We start from the raw sequence: 20,829 nt of genomic DNA, 5'->3' as shown, positions 1-20,829 counted from the left end.
ACAGTCAGGCCCCTCAGCTGCAAGCCTGTTGGAGTTTGCTGGAGGTCCACTCCAGACCCCGTTTACCTGGGTATCAACAGCGGAGGCTCAGTTGGAAATGCAGAAATTACCTGTCTTCTGTGTTGATCACACTGGGAGCTGAAGACCGGAGTTGTTTCTATTTGGCCATCCTTTATATAATTTTAAAGATGTCAAGAACTGCCTTGTAGATTCCTTCTCTAAGACCAAAGTTTTTATTAGACAACTTTAAAATGGTGCAAAGAAAAATTTGATGTACAACCACCCATGTAGTACAATTTTAAAAGAGTTGGACTCCCTGACTCAGATACATCATTGGTCTTTGGGCTTCCTTGTTTTCAACATATTTATTCCTTAGTCTATACATTCTTTTCTAAGATGAATGAATAAGATATTAAATTATATTTTAAAGAATCATTAAGCTCTGATATAGACTTGAAATTTTCCTTTTAAATTTTCATAATTCTATTCTCCCTTTTAATGTAGGTAGACATAGAGTTATCATTTACAAATTATCACAATCTTTCTTCAGAGAAGATCTTCCAATTTGAATTTTACCTGTTGTTTTCTGGAAGCTTGTTCTTCCAATTCACTATTCTCTTATTATTTTTACTGATCTATAATGTGTGTACGTATTTATGGGGTACATGTGACATTTTAACTCAAGCATGGAATGAATTCTATTCCCCTTTTAATGTAGGTAGACATAGAGTTATGATTTACAAATTATCACAATCTTTCTTCAGAGAAGATCTTCCAATTTGAATTTTACCTGTTGTTTTCTGGAAGCTTGTTCTTCCAATGCACTATTCTCTTATTATTTTTACTGATCTATAATGTGTATACCTATTTATGGGGTACATGTGACATTTTAACTCAAGCATGGAATGCTGCATGAGTGTAAATGATCAACTCAGGGTATTTAGGATATCCTTCTCCTCAAATATTTATCATTTCTTTGTGTTGATAACATTTCAAATCTTCTCTTCTAGCTATTTAAAAATATACAATATATTGTTTTTTAACTATAGTCACCCTACTGTGCTACTGAACACTAGAATTTATTCCTTCTGTTTAACTGTATGTTTGTACCTATTAACCTACCTGTCTTCATCCTGCCCGCCCACCACACGCACACCCTTCCCAGCCTCTGGTAACTATCATTTACTCTCTGTCTCCATGAGATGACTTTTTTAGCTCCCATATATGAGTGAGAACTTGTGATATTTGTCTTTCTGTGCCTGGCTTATTCTGCATAACATAATGTCATCCAAGCCATCCCTGTTGCTGCAAATAGTAAGATTTCATTCTTTTTTAGGACTGAATAGTATTCCATTGTGTGTGTGTGTATATATATATATATAAAATGTTTAATTATTCATTCATCCTTTGATGGACACTTAAGTTGATTTCATATCATGGCTATTGTGAATAGTGCTGCAACAAACATGGGGGTACATTTATTCCTTTGTTTTTTAATTTTTAAAATTATTTTTAAAAATGTCTGTGGGTACATGCTAGGTATATATATTTATGGAGTACACGAGACATTCTGATACAGGTGTGCAATGTGAAATAAGCACACTGAGGAGAATGGGGTTTCCATCCCCTCAAGCATTTATCCTTTGTGTTACAAGCAATCCAATTACATTCTTTAACTTATTTAAAAATATACAATTAAGTTATTATTGACTATAGTCACCCTATTGTGCTATCAATAGTAGGTGTTATTCATTTTTTCTGTTTTTTTTTAAACATTCACCATTGCCATCTTCTCTCCAGCCCCCCATTACCCTTCCCAGCCTCTGATAAACATCCTTCTACTCTCTATGTCCATGAGTTCAATTGTTTTGATTTTTAGATCCCAGAAATAAGTGAGAGCATGCGATGTTTGCCTTCCTGTACCTGGCTTGTTTCACTTAACATAATAGGCATATGAAAAAGTGCTTAACATCATTGATCATCAGAGAAGTGCAAATCAAAAATACAATGAGATATCATATTACCCCAGTTAAATGGTTTATGTCCAAAAGACAGGCAATAACAAATGTTGGTGAGGATGTGGAGAAAAGGGAACCCTTGAACACTGTTGGTGAGAATGTAAATTAGTACAACCACTGTGGGGAACAGTTTGGAGGTTCCTCACAAAACTAAAAATTGGGCTACCATGTGATTCAGCAATCCCATTGCTGGGTATATACCCCCAAAAAGGAAATCAACGTATCAAAGAGATATCTGCACTCCTATGTTTGTTGCAGCACTGTTTACAATTGCTAAGATTTGGAAGCAATCTAAGTGTCCATCAACAGATGAATGGTTAAGGAAAATGTGGTACATATACACAAAGGAGTACTATTCAGACAAAAAAGAATGAGATTCAATGATTTGCAACAACATGGAGGTATTCCTTTGGTGTACTGATTTCCTTTCCTTTGGATAAATAGGATTTCTGGGTCATATGATTAAGTTCTATTTTTAGTTTTTTGAGAAATCTCCATATTGTTATCTTATTTTGAGAAATGTCTATTCCTATCCTTTGCCCCCACCTCCCCCACCTTTTGTTTTTTTTTTTTTTTTTTTGAGACTGGATCTCACTCTGTTGTCTAGGCTGGGGTGGAGTGGCACAATCTCAGCTCACTGCAGCCTCGACCTCCAGGGCTCAAGCAATCCTCCCACCTCAGTCCCCCAAGTAGCTAGGACCACTGGCATGCACCATCACACCCTGCCAATTTTTGTAGTTTTTTGTAGAGATGGGGTTTCACCGTGTTGCCCAGGCTGGTCTCAATCTCCCGGGCTCAAGTGATCTGCCCTCCTTGGCCTCCCAAAATGCTGGGATTATAGGCTTGAGCCACCATGTCCAGCCTGCCCACTTTGTAATGGGGTTATTTGTTTTGTTTTCCTGTCGAGTTATTCAAGTTTTAAAATATTCTGGATATTAGCACTCTGTTAGATGAAGAGTTTGTTTGCACATACTTTCTCCTATTCAACAGGATGTCTTTTCACTCTGTTAATTGTTTCCTTTGCTGTGTAGAAGCTTTTTAGTTTGTCTAAAAGTTTGTCTCCTTTTCGTTTTGATGCCTGTGTTTTTGAAATGTTAGCTATAAAATATTTGCCCACCAATGTCTTGGAGTATTTTCCCAATGTTTTCTTCTAGTAGTTTTATAGGTTGATGTGTTACATTTAAGTATTTAATCCATTTTCCTTTGATTTTTATGTATGGTGAGAGAGGGGTATGGTTTCGTTCTTCATGTGGATATCCAGTCTTCCCAGCATCATTTGTTGAAGAGGGATCCTTCTCTCAATGTATGTTCTTGGTGCCTTTGTCAAAAATCAGTCAGCTACAAATACATGGACTTATTTCTAGGTTCTCTATTCTGTTTAATTTGTCCATGTGTCTGTTTCATACCAATAGCAGGCTGTTTTGGTTACTGTAGCTTTGTAGTGTATTTTGAAGGTAGATAGTATGATGTGCCTCAAGATTTATTCTTCTTGCTTGGGGTTGCTATGGTTATTCAGGTTCTGGGTAGTGTCTTAGTACATTTGCATTGCTATAAAGGAATACTCGAGGCTGGGTAATTTATAAAGAAAAGAGGTTTATTTGGCTCACAGTCTGAATACTGAACAAGCATGGCATCAGCATCTGCCTCTGGTGAGGTCCTCAGGTAGCATGGCAAAAGGGGAAGGGGAGCCAGCATCACATGATGAGAGAAGAGGAGGTACCAGGCTCTTTTTAACAGCCAGATATCAAGAGAACTAATAGAGCAACAACTCACTCATTATCAAAAAGATGGCCCCAAGTCAATTATGAGCAATCCACCACCAGGAGGCAAACACTGCCCGTTAGACCTCACCTCTGACACTGAGAATCAAATTTCAACATGAGATTTGGAGGGGCAAACATCCAAACTATATCATGTAGTATGATCATTTTAATAATATTAATTCTTCCAATCAAAAAGCATGAGACGTCTCTTCATTTCATTTGTTTGTGTCTTCCTTAATTGCATTCATCAATGTTTTGTAATTTTCATCATAGAAGTCTTTCACCTCCTTGGTTAAATGTATTCCTAGATATTTTATTTTATTCTTTCTTGTGGCTCTTGCAAATGAGATTGCCTTCTTGGTGTCTTTCTCAGTAGTTTGTTATTGGTGTATAGAAATGCTACTCACTTTTGTATGTTGATTTTGTATGCTGTAACTTTGCTGAATTTGTTTATTAGTTCTAAGAGATTTTTATGGAGTCTTAAGGTTTTTCTAAATATTCAATTATGTCATTTGCAAAGATGGACAGTTTGACTTTCTCTTTTCTGATTTGGATGGCTTTTATTTCTTTGTCTTGTCTGATTGCTCTGGCTAGGACTTCCAGTACTATGTTAAATAACAGTGGTGAAAGTGGGCATCCTTGTCTTTTTCCAGTTCTTATAGGTAAGGCTTTAAACTTTTCCCCATTCATTATATTGTTAGTTGTAGGCTTGTCCTATATGGCCTTTCTCATGTTGAGGTATGTTCCTTCTATGCCTAGTTTGTTGAGAGTTTTTATTATGAAGGGGTGTTGAATTTTATCAAATGCTTTTGCTACATTTATTGAGGGGATCATATGGTTTTTGTCATTCATTCTGTTGATATAATGTATCACTTTTATTGATTTGCATATGTTCAATCATCCTTGCATGCCTGGACTAAATCCCACTTGACTATACTTTTTTTTTTTTTTTTTTTGATATGTTGACGGATTTGGCTTGCTGGTATTTTGTTGAGGGTTTTTATATCTATGTTCATCAAGGATATTGGCCTGTATTTTTCTCTTTCTGTTGCTTCCTTTTCTGGTTTTGGTATCAGGGTAATACTGGCCTCATAGGATGAGTTAGGAAGAATGCCCTCCTCTTTGATTTTTTTGGAATAGTTTGAAAAGAATTGATGTTAGATTTTCTTTATTAGTTTGATAGAAGTCAGCAGTAAAGCCATCTAGTCCTGGGGTTTCCTTTGTCTGGAGACTTTTCATTATTGATTTAATCTCATTACTCATGATTGATCTGTTCAGGATTCCTATTTCTTCCTTGATTAATCTTGGGCAGATCGTATGTGTACAGGAATTTATCCTTTCTTCTAGATTTACCAGTTTGTGAATGTATCGTTGTTCATATTTGTCTCTTATAATCTTTTGTATTTCTGTGGTATCAGTTGTAATGTTTCTCTTTTTGTTTGTGATTTTTATTTGAATCTTCGCTCTTCTTTTAGCAAAAGTTTGATCTTTTCAAAAAGTCAGCTTTTTGTTTCATTGATTGTACTGGTTTTTAGGCTCTATTTTGTTTAATTCTGCTCTGATCTATATTACTTCTTTCCTCCTACACATTTTGGGTTTGGTTTGGTCTTGCTTTTCTAGTGTGTTGTGATACATCATTAGATTGTTTATTTGAAATCTTTCTACTTTTTTGCTTTTTTTATTATAAATGCCTTCTTAACTGTGCTATTGGTGTATCCCATAGGCTTTGGTATGTTGTGTTTCTATTTTCATTTGTTTCAAGAAATATTTTCATTTCCTTCTTAATTTCTTAATTAACTCAATGATCATTCAGGAACATATTTAATTTCCATGTATTTTTACAGTTTCCAAAATTTATCTTGTCGTTGATTTCCAATTTTATTCCACTGTGGTCTGATAAGATACTTTATATAATTTTAATTTTTAAAAATTTGTTGAGATTCGTTTTGTGGCCTTGAATATGGTCTATTCTGGAAAACGTTTTATGTGCTGATTTAAAGAATGTATATTCTACAGCTGTTGAGTGAAATAGTCTGTAAATGTCCATTAGGTATATTTGGTCTAAAGTCTAGTTTCTATCTGATGTTTCTTTATTGGTTTTCTGTCTAGATGATATGTTCAATATTGAGATGAATAGTTGAAGTGCCAACTATTATTGTAATTGAGTCACTCTCTCCCTTCAGGTCTAATAATATTTGCTTTATATGTCTGAGTGCTTCATTGTTGGGTGTATATGTATTTAGAATTGTTATAGCCTCTTAATAAATTGATCAATTTATCTTTATATGATGATTGTCTTTTTTTTTTTTTTTACAGTTTTTAACTTAAAGTTCACTTTATCTGATATAAATATAGCTGTTTCTACTTTTCTACTTGCTGTTGGTTTTCACTTACATGGAATATCTTTTTCCATCCCTTCACTTTCAGTCTATGTCTATTTTCACAGTTGAACTCAGTTTCTTCTAGGAAGCATATATTTGAGTCATTGTTTTTTTTAATCCATTCAGCCAATCTATATCTTTTAAGTGGACAATTTAATTCATTTACATTCAAGGTTATTGTTGATAGGTACGGACTTATTTCTGTCATTATATTCACTGTTTTTTGTTGTTTTATATATCCTTTATTTTCTTCTCTCATTATTTATTATTGCTGTTTAGTGGTTTTCTATGGTGGTAACATTTGGGTCCTTTTTTTCTCATTTGTCTGCTTAGTGAGCTTTATACTTTCATGTGCTTTCATGATGATATACACTTCCAGATATAGATTTCCTTAAGTGTTTCTTGTATGACCAATCTAGTGGTGATGAATTTCCTCATTTTTTGCTTATCTGGGAAAGACCTTATATCTCCTTCATTTTTGAAGGGTAACTTTGCTGGGTATTATATTTTAGGCTGGCATTTTTTTCTTTTAGCACTTTGAATACACCATACCTTTCTTTCCTGGCCTGTAAGATTTCTGCTGGGAAATCCCCATTCATCTGATCTGGGTTTCCTTGCACACATGAGTGGCCATCTTTTTCTTGTATTTAAAATTATTTTTTTATCTTGGGCTTTTCACAGTTTGAGTATAATGTGCCTTGGAGAATACATTTTGTGGGAGGAGGTGTATCAATTTGGAGATCTTTCAGCTTCTTGTATCTGGATATCTAAGTATCTTTTAAAACCTGGAAAGTTTCCGCTATTATTTTATTAAATAAGTTTTCTATGCCATTATCCATCTCTTCTCCTTCTGGAACACCCAGAATCCAAGTATTTGGTCACCTTATGGTGTCCCATGTGTTGCAAAGGATTTTTAATTGAAAAAAATTTCTTTCTTTTTTTTTTACTAGGTTATTTCAAAGATTTATCTTCAAGTTCTGCAATTCTTTCTTCTGCTTTATTTGATTGTATTTTTTTATGTTTTTCATTGAATTATTTAGTTCCATGATTTCTGTTTGTTTCTTTTTTATGATTTCTCTTTGTTGAATTTCTCATTAATATCCTAAATTGTTTTTCTAATTTATTTGTATTATTTATCTGAATTTTTTTGTGTGTTTCACTGAAATTCTTTAATAACATTATTTAAAATTATTTTCAGGCAGTTCATCCATTTTCTTTTTGCTGAAATGTGTTGCTGGAGAAATTATTGTGTTCCTTTGAAGGTGTCGTGTTTCCTTGCCTTTTTATGTTTCTTGTGTCCTTACATTGATATCTGTGCATCTGGTATAAAATCGTTGCTTTCATATTTTGGGGTTGGCTTTCATAGAGGAAAACTTTTTGTTGTAGATATAGCTATAGTGTTGGTTGGGTAGGGCAGTTTATCTTTGATCCTGGGTGCATGCTATAGTGTAATCTCCATGACTTCTTCAGTGATAATCAGTGTGAAGAGTGTCTGGGATTTCCTCTTTGGCTTAGACTGTGGCTATTAGTTAAGGCTGTTGTGAAGCTTTGCTAGGAATAAGGACACCAGACAAGCCAGTCCTTGAGCCTCAGTGGTGGTGGTAGCAGCAGGCTGACCATGCCTGTCCATGGGACCCTAGGTGGCATATGCAAGCACCAATGTGAGTTGATCTAGGTGGGTCAATTCTTGGGCTTCCAGGTGGCTTGCTTATCTACCAGCAGTGGCAGCATTGGGTTAGGCAGGTGGGAAAGTTCTCAGGCCCCTAGGTAACATGCATGGTGTCACCAATGGCAGTAGTGGTGTCAGGCCAACTGTCAGGTTCCCAGCCGGTATACACTGGTGCTAGCAGTGCTGGGCAGGCAATTCTCCAGGCCCCCAGGTGGCACGTGTAGGTGGGTGCTGGAGGTAGTGGTGGCACCCAGCAGTGCAGGTCTGTCCTCAAGGCTACTGATGTTGCACACAGGGACAGACTATGGTGAGTGGAATAGGGCAATTTCTAGGCCCTTGGGTGGCATGCTTAGGTGGTAGCAGGTGGGGCAAACCTCCATGTAGGTCCTTGTATGGCATCCTGGCAAGCCATTTTCAGGCTCACTGAAGGCTCATGAAAGTGCACAGTGTCCCTGCTGCTGCGAGGAAGTGGGGTTGCTATCAGTGATAGTGACCCCAGACAGGTGGCTCTCAGGCTCTGGGGAGATGCTTCAGCTCTCTTTATCATGGGGGAACACTCCTCTGTGAACTATCCATTTCTCAGTACATCAGACACTGTGTGGAATAGATGGCTGGGGACCTAGACACACTGCCAGTCCAGCCAGCATGGCACCACTGCAGCCCTCCAGATGGATAAGGGAGGTTATCAGTGGGGCTCTAGACATGTAGAGATGTAGGGCTTACTGGGGCCCAGGACAGGATGCAATCTTGTGGGAGCTGGACTCTCAAAATGGTGCCATGCTGGAGTTACTTGGGTCTTGGGGTTGGGGATTGGGATGTAGGACCCAGCACAAACTCCCCCTCTGGAACAACGCTATTGTGCAAACTCTAGGCAGCTCCCTGTACTAGTCTCAGAGCCCTCAGAAGCTGAGGGGCTCTCCCATGGCTAGGATTGCAAGGGCCCACAGTGGGAATGTGGACTGCTAGGAATCTCTCATTTATTCTTTTTCTACAGTGGGGATCCATACCAGGCTTCCAGTCAATCCTAGCCAGACAGTTGCTTCACTTCTTTCTCTCTCTGTGCCTCAGAAGGATCTGTTCCCTATCACTTCCCTGCTGGATTCCAGTGTTCTATCTTAGACACTATTCATTGTGAAATTATCTACTTGCTGTTTTGATCGTTTTTGGTGGTGAGTGTTGGGTGCCTCTAGTAGCCATCTTGAAGCCTCCCCCTTGAGCTATTCTCTTTTAAGGGAAAGTTCTTCTCTCCATAATCATGAATATCAGTGTGTCTTTCAATAAGAGAGTTGAGGGTTCCTGAACACGGGACCCAACTCCAATCCATAGAAACTACCTACACCTTTCTTCTCTGTGCTTGTATCTGTCTTGTAAACTACAGACTTTCTTATTGGTAATAATTGTTTTACATATTGAGAATTATATATATATATGTGTGTGTATATATATATTTAAAATAATTATATATAAAACAATTATGTATAAGCAATTCTATATAAAACCATTATATATAAATATATAATTATGTATATAAAACAATTACATATAAATATATATTTTTTTAATTCAGAAAAGCCTAAAAGTCAATATGATGTCACCTTTTTATGCTGAATCACCTACATCAACTGTTTTTCCACCTAAGACTCTCTCTCAGAGTGGAATATGTTGCTACAAAGCAGTGAAATATGTTTTTCCCTTATATTTAAAGTAGTTCATTTAATGAAGAAAGTTCATCTGTTTCTAGACACCTTTTCAGGGAATCTCAATTTTGATAGAGATTCCTACAAGATATACATTTTTATTCTCCCCACCCTCCCCACCACCACACACAAAATTATAGCTCTCTAAACGTCAGTATCTAAAATAAGCCCCATTTAAAAAAATTTCTTTTTACTTTTATGGTAAAGTTGCTAAGACTGATCTACCACCCTCACATGATTATTGTTTTGAAACTCCTGCCAATTACAAACAGATCTTGATTCATGTTTCACAAACCCTGTCACTGAGCTCCAAAGACACAGAGTAACAAATAGGCTTAAAATGGAAATACATTGCAACTCTATTTTTCTGCTGAATGGGAGTTTTATTTAGAGAATCATCTCATATCTACACAAGATTATATCAAAATAACCAATGTAGTAAAATTTCATTCAGCTGTTTTATAAGTGGCAGGAAGTGGGACTGAAGTGATAGGAAAGGACAGACATTCCAGGTCCTCTAGACCACGTTAATTATATTTTTCTTCTTCTCAAGGCCAATAGGAAGTAACTTGGTCAGGTTTGATCTGGTCAGACAAAGTCAGAGTTGATTTTCTGACATGTCAGATCTGTCAACATTAGGCAGTTAATAAACCTATTAATATAATTTAGTATATAAAGTAGAAAAATAGTATGATATCACACAGACATTTAATAATGTGAATTTTTATTTTTAACTAAAACAATAGAAAAGAAGCTGATACCATTTATAGTTTTTAATTAGATAAAGAAGTATTACATTGTTATATAATTAGATATATTCTCAAATTAGTAGGCAATATTATTTGTGTTTCACAGAGTGTGCCACAGCACACTCAAAGCTACCAAACTGCCCTAAAAAGATAAAGTAACCTTTCTAGAATGAGATTCATTTCATTTTACGTCAAAATTTCCTTCAAAAGCTGACTCTTTCAATTAGGCTCAGAATTAATTTCTGATTTAATTCTTCGTTTCCTCTTTTTTAAAAAGTTTTTTATTTCCATAGGTTTTTAGGGAACAGATGGTAATAGTTACATGAGTAAGTTCTTTAGTTTTGATTTGTGAGATTTTGATGCACTCATCACCCAAGCAGTATACACTGAACCCAATTTGTAGTCTTTTCTTCCTCAGACCCCTCGTACCCTTTCCCCTGAGACCTCTTATGTCTTTGCATCATCATAGCTTAGCCCCCCACTTATGCGTGAGAACATACAATATTTGGTTTTCCATTCCTGAGTTACTTCACTTAGAATAATAGTCTTCAATTCCATCCATGTTGCTGTGAATGCCATTAATTCATTCCTCTTTATGGCTGAGTAGTATTCATTCATGTGTATATATATACACACATATATGTATGTATATGTGTATACACACACACACACACACACACACCACAGTTTCTTTATCCACTTGTTGATTGATGGGCATTTGGGCTGGTTCCATATTTTTGCAATTGCGATTTATGCTGCTATAAACATGCGTGTGCAAGTATCTTTTTCAGATAATGACTTATTTTCCTCTGGGTAGATACCTAGTAGTGGGATTGCTGGATCAAATGGTAGCTCTGCTTTTAGTTCTTTAAAGAATCTCCACTGTTTTTCATAGCGGTTGTACTAGTTACATTCCCACCAGCAGTGTAGAAGTGTTCCCTTTCCACTGCATCCATGAAAACATCTATTCTTTTTTGATTTTTTGGTTATGGCCATTCTTGCAGGAGTAAGGTGGTATTGCATTGTGGTTTTGATTTGCATTTTCCTGATCATTAGTGATGATGAACATTTTTCATTAAAAAAAAAAAAACTTACCTACTCCTCTTCTCACATACAGTGAATTTTGTGTTTTCTTTTCCCGAGCTCCAATTTCTTTTTAGAATTACTTCATTTGGCATCACTAATAGGCAAGTTTCTCCATTTTTCTGGATTTGGTAATATCACAGCCCTATGCAGTTTTTCCTTGACTTTTCATTAAATTATATCACCTCTTCCTAACATTCTCTTTAGTATCTAACATGTAATATGTAATTCTTCAAATATTCAGGCAAGAATTAGGGCCATTAAGTAACACTATTTTTTATCCTAAGTCTCTGATAAGATTTTGTGAGTAAAACTATATCCTTGCTTTATAAGCCAGAAATGTTCATGGATTGAAACATACCTTGGTGTACTTTTGTTATTTTATTTTTTATCCAATAAAAAGGAAAATTAAGTTTGAAGGAAAGTAAAAAATAAAATTAAACACTGGTGAAGCCGGGACCTAAACAGTCTCTCAACTTTTGGCCACTGGTCTATGTTAGTGTACATGAATGGATAAGAATCTTTAATGTCTCACATAGAGTGCTTCTCTAAAATCATTGTGGTATTCGGTTTCAGATGCATCGGATATGGAGCTGAGGCTTGTGGGTGGAAGCAGCAGGTGTGCTGGAAAAGTTGAGGTGAAAGTCCAGGGTGCCGTGGGAATTCTGTGTGCTAATGGCTGGGGAATGAACATTGCTGAAGTTGTTTGCAGGCAACTTGAATGTGGGTCTGCAATCAGGGTCTCCAGAGAGCCTCATTTCACAGAAAGAACATTACACATCTTAATGTCGAATTCTGGCTGCACTGGAGGGGAAGCCTCTCTCTGGGATTGTATACGATGGGAGTGGAAACAGACTGCGTGTCATTTAAATATGGAAGCAAGTTTGATCTGCTCAGGTAATTTCTGGACAAAGATAAACATATGTATTTAATTATTTATTTTTGCACTTATTTAATACGTGTTTATGAAGTGGCTATTTAACAGTATTAGGTCAAAAGTAAATGAACTAGATAAAAGTAATCCTACCCTCTATCTAGAAGACAGGTATATAATAAAAATATATAATTAAGTAACTGTTTATTTAAAATTGTGTGAAGTAGAAGCACAAGATGAAATGAGAAGGCATAATTAGAAGATATTACTTACTTGCAGATTTGGAGAATATTTCTGTGAAGTGATAGTTAAGGAAAGATGTGAAGGACAGGTAAGATTTAATCATATGAAGAAGTGTTGGGAAGATTAATTTAAACAGTAGTATTTTATTCGAGTAACACACCTGGGAATAAGCTTGTGTTATTCCAGGAACTAAAAGATGGTTGAAAGAAGAGGTATTAGATCCAAGTGAACAAGGGGGAAAACTTATAATAAAGTCTTGATATGTAGGCAAGGGAAAGGTTATTTATGGAATAGGAATTCTGAACTTTATTCTAAAGTGAATGATAAATCATTGAAGGTTGTAAGCATGATACAACTTGCATTTCAAAGACAGCACTGTGGCTGCAGTGTGGGGTGTGTGTGTGTGTGTTTGTGTGTGTGTCTGTGTGTGCATTGGAGAGAGGAGGCTATTGGATGCCGGGAGTCATGTTGTTGAATAATTCTAGGGAAGATATGGAATTTTGATTAGGATGCTCACTGTGGAGCTGGTGAAAAGCTTCCAAATTTCAGAAATATTTAGTAGCTGAAACCAGCAGAACTGAATACACTGAATGTGGAAATAAAGGTAAAGGTTTCTAGACTAAGCAGATGGGTGCACTGCAGTGTCATCATCTGGAAAGATAATCTTGGAAGAGGAGCAGTTTAGAGAGGGTGGGATGATGAGTCCAATTTTGTATGTGTGAAATATGAGGTAATAGTAAAGCAGTCATCAAATGAAGAGGGTTGGAGGAAACTGGATATGAGATTTAGATGATCAGAAGACTTGTATTGAATGGAGATATAACTATTAGAGTGCTACATATGTAGATGGAAACTAAATCTAGGAATAAAATGTAAATTGAGAATTTTTAAAGCCTAGATTCAAGAAAGAGGAGCTCTTAGCCCTGAGGAACAATAATATTTAATAGTTTATTGACATAAAAGAAGTTGGAAAAGCATACTGAGGAACAGTGGTTGCAGAATGTCACATCGCTAAAGCCAAGGGAAGAAGTTTCAAAAAGATGGGGACATCGATTCCAAAAAAGCCCTAAGAGGCCAATATAGATGAAACTGAACAATTTCCACTAAGCTTAGCAACAGAGAAGTCATGAATAAATTTAATAAAAGTAGTTATGTCACATTAGAAAAAGGAGATCATTTCAAGTTGAGAAGGAAATGGGAGGTAAAGATGTTGGGATAATAGGCATAGACTATTTCTAAAAAGCTGTATTTTAAGGGGAAGAAATAAATAAGGTGATGACTAAAAAGGAATATAATCTTCAGGGGAGTTACTCAATTTTTTTTATTGATAGGAGATTCTAGAGTAGTGCTGTTCAAAAGAACATCACTTTCTGTGATGAAGTAAAATATATGCTATTAGCTGATGTTAGAGGCTATAGGAAAAAATAGAACTAGAAAATAGAATCCAGAGTGTTTATGTGACACAATGAAATTCCAAATAAAATGATTGGGGTAGGCCTTACTGAAAAGGTGAAACGTAGACAAAGACTCGAAGGTCACGGGAGAGTCAGTTATATGCATATACGCAGAAGGAAAATACAAATAGAGATACAGCCAGTTCAAAAGCCTTGGGGCAAGATTATGCCTGATATGTTTGAAGAAGAGAAAGGAATCCAATGCAGCTGAAGAGCAATAAGTAAAACATCAGGACCTGGCACCAAAAGGGGTAAATGAGCAGGGGAAGGTCACTCAGGGACAAGCAGGTCTTTGTAGGAGTTTAGGTTTTTACTCTGAGTGAAATATGGAGTCATGGGAGGATTCGGGGCAGAATACTGATTTAACCTGATACATCATTTTAAATAACCTCTCTGGATTTTTATTTTTTTTAAAAGATGAACTATAGAGGAATAATTATAGAAACAGGGAATCTGTAGGAATCTATTATAGTAACTCAGGCAAGTAATGATGGTGGCTCAATCAAGGCGCTAGGGTTGAAGGGGTGAGTTTTGGGATTATGGGCATACTTTGAAAATACAGAAAACAAAACTTTCTGAAAGGCGAGATATACTATGTGATGGAAGTCAAGAATTATTTCAAAATATTTGAATGTCTGGAATGGTGGAGTTCCATCAATAGAAATATGGAAGTCTGCAGCCTTAGATAGATGTTTGAAAGGACTCCAAAGAATTCACATTGAGATATCTATAAGAAATCCAAATGGAAATGCTAAGTAGAAATTGGATAAATGAGTCAGGAGTTTGGAAAAATGCCTGGGTTGGAGACAGATAACGTACATTACTAATATAAGTAGTTTTGCTGCAAAGAATAGAGTCATAATAATGGGCAGTATTTTTTTGTTGTTTATAAATTACTCATTTAGATGGATTGCTGGGATCTAACCAGTAAGTAGAAGTCTTTCTATTCTTATATTACACCCTACAAATCTTCACATGTGTTGTTTAATGCTGAGGTTACTTAGTATTTTTTTAATGTAAACAAATTGTGCAATTCATTTCCTTCTGATGAGTTCTAAATCTAGGATTGGTGGGTCACCAAGACATAGAAAATAGGTATGTAATCCAGATCTATGAATTTAAGTCTGTACTGCTAATCTCATCCTCTGAGCCCCTACGAATGGGATGTTCTAATGATGAATGGAGAAAAATTGCTCTGGGGTTAGATATGGAGACTGGAGACATGGATAGATATTGGAAAACCCTAAAAACTAACCTTTGAAATATTATTTTATAGCCCACAGGCAGCCCAGGCTGGTTGGAGCTGATATGCCCTGCTCTGGACGTGTTGAAGTGAAACATGCAGACACATGGCGCTCTGTCTGTGATTCTGATTTCTCTCTTCATGCTGCCAATGTGCTGTGCAGAGAATTAAATTGTGGAGATGCCATATCTCTTTCTGTGGGAGATCACTTTGGAAAAGGGAATGGTCTAACTTGGGCCGAAAAGTTCCAGTGTGAAGGGAGTGAAACTCACCTTGCATTATGCCCCATTGTTCAACATCCGGAAGACACTTGTATCCACAGCAGAGAAGTTGGAGTTGTCTGTTCCCGTGAGATTTTTAAATAATCTTAATTGGCTGGGGCTAGAGATGGGGAGTATGGGGCTGGAGCTGGTAAGTCATGATGTCTCTTCTATGGCCTTGTCTCCTCCTAGGATATACAGATGTCCGACTTGTGAATGGCAAATCCCAGTGTGACGGGCAAGTGGAGATCAACGTGCTTGGACACTGGGGCTCACTGTGTGACACCCACTGGGACCCAGAGGATGCCCGTGTTGTATGCAGACAGCTCAGCTGTGGGACTGCTCTCTCAACCACAGGAGGAAAATATATTGGAGAAAGAAGTGTTCGTGTGTGGGGACACAGGTTTCATTGCTTAGGGAATGAGTCACTTCTGGATAACTGTCAAATGACAGTTCTTGGAGCACCTCCCTGTATCCATGGAAATACTGTCTCTGTGATCTGCACAGGTAAGAGAATAGTGCTTATGGTTAACTACTGTCAGTATAGCCCAGACATGGTAGAGGGAGTTGGGATTAAAGGAAAGATGAGTAAGAAAATGGGGGTGCAGGTGGAGGGAGGATAGGCATGACAGTCAAAGAGTAACATGTAAGAAATAATGATAACTAGGACCATTCCTAAGGGGAAGTTAACACCTCTGTGTTTGGGATTTACGAGTAGACATCATTAATAAAAATGATTTCAATAGACGGCAGGGTTTGAAAAGTCCTTACCACAATTGCAGATTCCATGTTGTTACAGAACTCTTCAACCTTTTCCACGTATTTTGGTCTTATTTTTGCCCCACTTCCTGCACCCTCCACCAGGAAGCCTGACCCAGCCACTGTTTCCATGCCTCGCAAATGTATCTGACCCATATTTGTCTGCAGTTCCAGAGGGCAGTGCTTTGATCTGCTCAGGTAAGCAGAATCAGTTTTAGGAAACACTGCAACTCTAAAGAATGTGACCTATTAACTGGACTTTCTCCTCTAAGAGGACAAACGGCTCCGCCTAGTGGATGGGGACAGCCGCTGTGCCGGGAGAGTAGAGATCTATCACAACGGCTTCTGGGGCACCATCTGTGATGATGGCTGGGACCTGAGCGATGCCCATGTGGTGTGTCGAAAGCTGGGCTGTGGAGTGGCCCTCAATGCCACGGTCTCTGCTCCCTTTGGGGAGGGGTCAGGGCCCATCTGGCTGGATGACCTGAACTGCACAGGAACGGAGTCCCACTTGTGGCAGTGCCCTTCCCGCGGCTGGGGGCAGCACGACTGCAGGCACAAGGAGGACGCAGGGGTCATCTGCTCAGGTCTGTGCTGCTACCTTTTCACCCTCCTCTACACACACGTGCACACACTTGCACACACACAACACAATTGTAAAGTGTAGTGAAAAGTGTATGGCCTAGGAATACAAACAAAAAATCCACTTGGTTTTAATCCTATTCTCTTATACTGATTTCTTAATACCCTTGTCATATTACATTTGTCTGGGTATCATTCATAACTGAGAAGAATAAAAGATTGGTCTTACTGTCAGAGAAGGTTAGACCCCAAGAAAGGGACCTTACATGACATCCACTCTGGCTCTGAGAACACACTGTCAACCGTGTCCAATCTGCCTTATTTTGTTGTTCTGTTTTGTTTTATTTTAGGCTTTTAGTAGCCTGAAGCCATGGTTATTAGTTTCTGTCTCTAGTGGCAGGAGGAAAGAGGGATGAGGAAGGGGCTTTACTAGCCTGACCAGAAGCAGAAACTAAGAACCCATAACTGTATCCTCTCCCTTGGACACCCCTGCAAATGGGGTTAACCTCCTGATTATTTTCTGAATTGAATTTATGTTCGAGAGTAGAATGTAGAAGGTTGCATTTTAACTTAAGTTGATGCAAATTTAAAGCTCAAATACTATTCTTGGGAAACCCACACTCATCCTGAAATCTTACAAGACCCTTAGTTTCCATCAGATTTATGCTGTTAATATGTTAGAGTGATTTATGAAATTGTATTGTGAGCCCTAATGTATTATTTCCATGGGAAAAATGGATTCCTTGGGGAGGGATTTTCCAACTCCAAAGGAAATATTTAATACTAAGTTTTGTATTTCTCTGTAGAATTCACAGCCTTGAGGCTCTATAGTGAAACTGAAACAGAGAGCTGTGCTGGGAGATTGGAAGTCTTCTATAATGGGACCTGGGGCAGCATCGGCAGGAGGAACATCACCACAGCCATAGCAGGCATTGTGTGCAGGCAGCTGGGCTGTGGGGAGAATGGAGTTGTCAGCCTCGCCCCTTTATCTAAGACAGGCTCTGGTTTCATGTGGGTGGATGACATTCAGTGTCCTAAAACACATATCTCCATATGGCAGTGCCTGTCTGCCCCATGGGAGCGAAGAATCTCCAGCCCAGCAGAAGAGACCTGGATCACATGTGAAGGTGGGTATCTTTCTAAACACCAGCTGTCACTGAAGCCCTGTGAAATATAACTTACCATAAATAGCAAATCTTTCCATTCAGGAGCACATGGCAGACTCACTGAAAAGTGCATGACAATAAATGCTGATTTATCGCATCTGTTCTATATTGAAATTTTATTATTTTGGTTTAGTATTTTACAGGGTATTTAAAAATGTATATTGTCTCTTTTGATTCCTTTAAGCTCCTTGTGAGAAGCTGGATGAAAGCACATAAAAGGATAACAACACATAAAAAATTACAGTGTTTTAAAAAATGAAAAATATAATATGTATACTGTCTTAGAAATTCTAGAAAGCTCAGAACTTTTGAGGAAATATGAATTAATTATGGAGATTAAACAGCTCTATTTTTTCCTGCAGAACATTTTACTATGGGAAGTTAGTTGATTATTTATAAGACACTTGTAAATTGTCTTATTTGATTAAAATTTAATATGTTTATTGTAGAGATTTTAGAAATTGTACAATTATAAATAATAAAATGCATTCCACGTTTAATCTGATTATCAAAAATAACCATTACTAATATTCAGAAACATTAACTATTAGTCTTCCTTTTGTACAAAAACTTAAAGTTATGATTGTGTATATGAAATATAGATACTATATATGTATATGTATATATAGTATGATATATATGCATGTAATGTAGTGTTACACTATATTTAGGATATCTGTATCCTACTTTTATATGTAAACGTATACTGTAAATATATTCTAATTTCAATGAATAGCCTTCAAATGGCATGCAATATTTTATCATGTGAACATAAATAACCATGTGATTATTGGTATTAAGGCTATTTCTCAATGTCAAACTAGTATAAATAATGCCATTATAAGCATCCTTATTCATTTTCGGTGAATCTCTGATTATATCTGAAGGTTATATTTCTAGTCCCAAAATGAGTGGGTAAAATGAGTGAACATTTTTATGATTCTTTATATGTACTAGTTAATTGCTCCAGCAGAAAGCCTATGTATTAGTTTTCATTCTTATCCCCAGTATGAGAGCATTGATTTTATTTCACCCTTCCCACCAATGTTACACACAGAGAGAAACATATACACAGACATACACATACCTTCCCAAATTAAAATTTCACCTAAATCAACATAATTTGCATGGGTTTGGTTAGTAGTGGATATGGACATTATTTATGAATATTGTCTATTTGTGGTTCATATTTTTAAGCATTTTGCTTCTTTTTACTATTGTAATTTTATCACAGAATAATATCATTCCCCAAACAAAAAATTTGAAAAAAACCCAGAAATCTTGGAAAAAAACACAGATATCACCTATAATACCATGATCAGTTGATGATATATTAGCTGATATTACACTCTTGAGTATCATATGTGTGTATATATTTTATATATTTATATATATTCATATATATATAAATCGTATATATAATAATATATATATAATATATATTATATATTCATATATATTTATTGCAAAATGTTATACTTGCATATTTGTGCTGCCTGCTCTTTTGATTTAGCAATATTTTCTCAAGCTAAAGCATATATATTTTTTACCATATGATATACAATAATCTGATGCACCAAATCCCTGTCATTGGACATGTAGAAAATTCAAGTTATTTTTCCATTTTAAGTAACATCACATTAAATATCCTTAAATATATAGAAAATTATTTTAAGCATATTTCTCAATATTTTCTTCCCAAAATCTATTTTCCTATTTGATCAATTATATTACCTGAAATTTTGGATTTCAACTATCTTAAGTTTTAATTTATCAATATTTTATATTAAAAATTTGCATCTATATGTATATGAATGATACTATGCAGTATATCTTATTTAGCGCTCTTTTTATATTTGTTGATATTAGCATTGGAGATTTGTTGAAATATAAACTAGGATGAATTCTGCCAGCTTTTATGATCTTTAATAGTATATGGAATAAAATCATTGTGTTTCAATATTTGAAAGAGAATAACTATAGCTATTTTGGGTAGTAATTTGTTAATACTTAAAAAGAATGTCCAGGACTATTGGCTTATTCTCATTTTCTTGAGTCAATTTTGTGAAAGGATGAAAGAATGTATTAGTCAGTTCTCATGCTGCTAATAAAGAAATTCCAGAGACTGGGTAATTTATAAAGGAAAGAGGCTTAATGGACTCACAGTTCCATATGGCTAATGAGGCCTCACAATCATGGCTGAAGGCAAAGGAGGAGCAAAGTCACGTCTTACATGGTGGCAGGCAAAAGAGCATGTGCAGGGGAACTCCCATGTATAAAACCATCAGATCTTGTGAGACTTATTCACTATCACAAGAACAGCACAGGAAAGACCCACCCCTATGATTCAATTACCTCCCACCAGGTCCCCCCCACAACATGTGGGAATTATGGGAGCTACAGTTTGAGATTTGGGTGGGGATACAGCCAAACCATAGCAAAGAAGTAGGATTAAAAACCATACTCTGAATTTGTTATTATATAGGCCATTCAATGATGCACTCTGTTTTGGTAGGAGGTAGAAGCTAGTCTAAAAGTATTTATTAATGAGCAGGAGATTTACAAAAATGACGAGAAAAAATAAACTCAAGATGTTTGGCTATGAGAGAGAGAAAAGAGTTAACATGGTAACTGGAGAGGGGCTCTTATGACAAGGAGAAAGGAAATTTTTTAAAGGGTGCATGTGAAAGTTATCAGGTTTGAGGACTTGGGGATGACTTATCAGACCGGGGGATGAGACGTTTAGATCAAAAAAACCCTTTTGAATAGAAGCCAAATTACCTAAAAGTTAATTATCTACTGAAACTGTAACTTTTCCTATACTATTACGGGAACTAAAATCCAATAGAGAAATCCCGAGATTCTCTTTTGGTCTTCATGTGGTTGGT

General features: G+C 36.5%; 1 protein-coding gene across 8 annotated transcripts in view; it reads left to right on the top strand.

Annotated features, from left to right (window-relative positions):
• Positions 1-20,829, top strand: part of CD163L1 (CD163 molecule like 1) — a 91,814-nt gene that overhangs the window by 47,345 nt on the left and 23,640 nt on the right. For all 8 annotated transcript variants that reach the window (XR_008670506.1, XR_008670505.1, XM_055358589.2 and 5 more), the window contains 6 exons: positions 11,937-12,257; positions 15,208-15,522; positions 15,627-15,941; positions 16,299-16,391; positions 16,466-16,780; positions 17,582-17,902. Coding sequence is in view for 6 of the 8 variants with exons in the window: in XM_055358589.2 (XP_055214564.1) it covers positions 11,937-12,257; positions 15,208-15,522; positions 15,627-15,941; positions 16,299-16,391; positions 16,466-16,780; positions 17,582-17,902 (1,680 nt within the window). In the remaining 2 variants the exon portion in view is untranslated. The remainder of the gene's footprint in view (positions 1-11,936; positions 12,258-15,207; positions 15,523-15,626; positions 15,942-16,298; positions 16,392-16,465; positions 16,781-17,581; positions 17,903-20,829) is intronic.

This window comes from Gorilla gorilla, chromosome 10, assembly GCF_029281585.2.
Source record: "Gorilla gorilla gorilla isolate KB3781 chromosome 10, NHGRI_mGorGor1-v2.1_pri, whole genome shotgun sequence".
Lineage (NCBI taxonomy): Eukaryota > Metazoa > Chordata > Mammalia > Primates > Hominidae > Gorilla > Gorilla gorilla.
The sequence above is the reverse complement of the archived record's forward strand: the minus strand, read 5'-3'. Positions and strand labels throughout refer to the sequence as shown.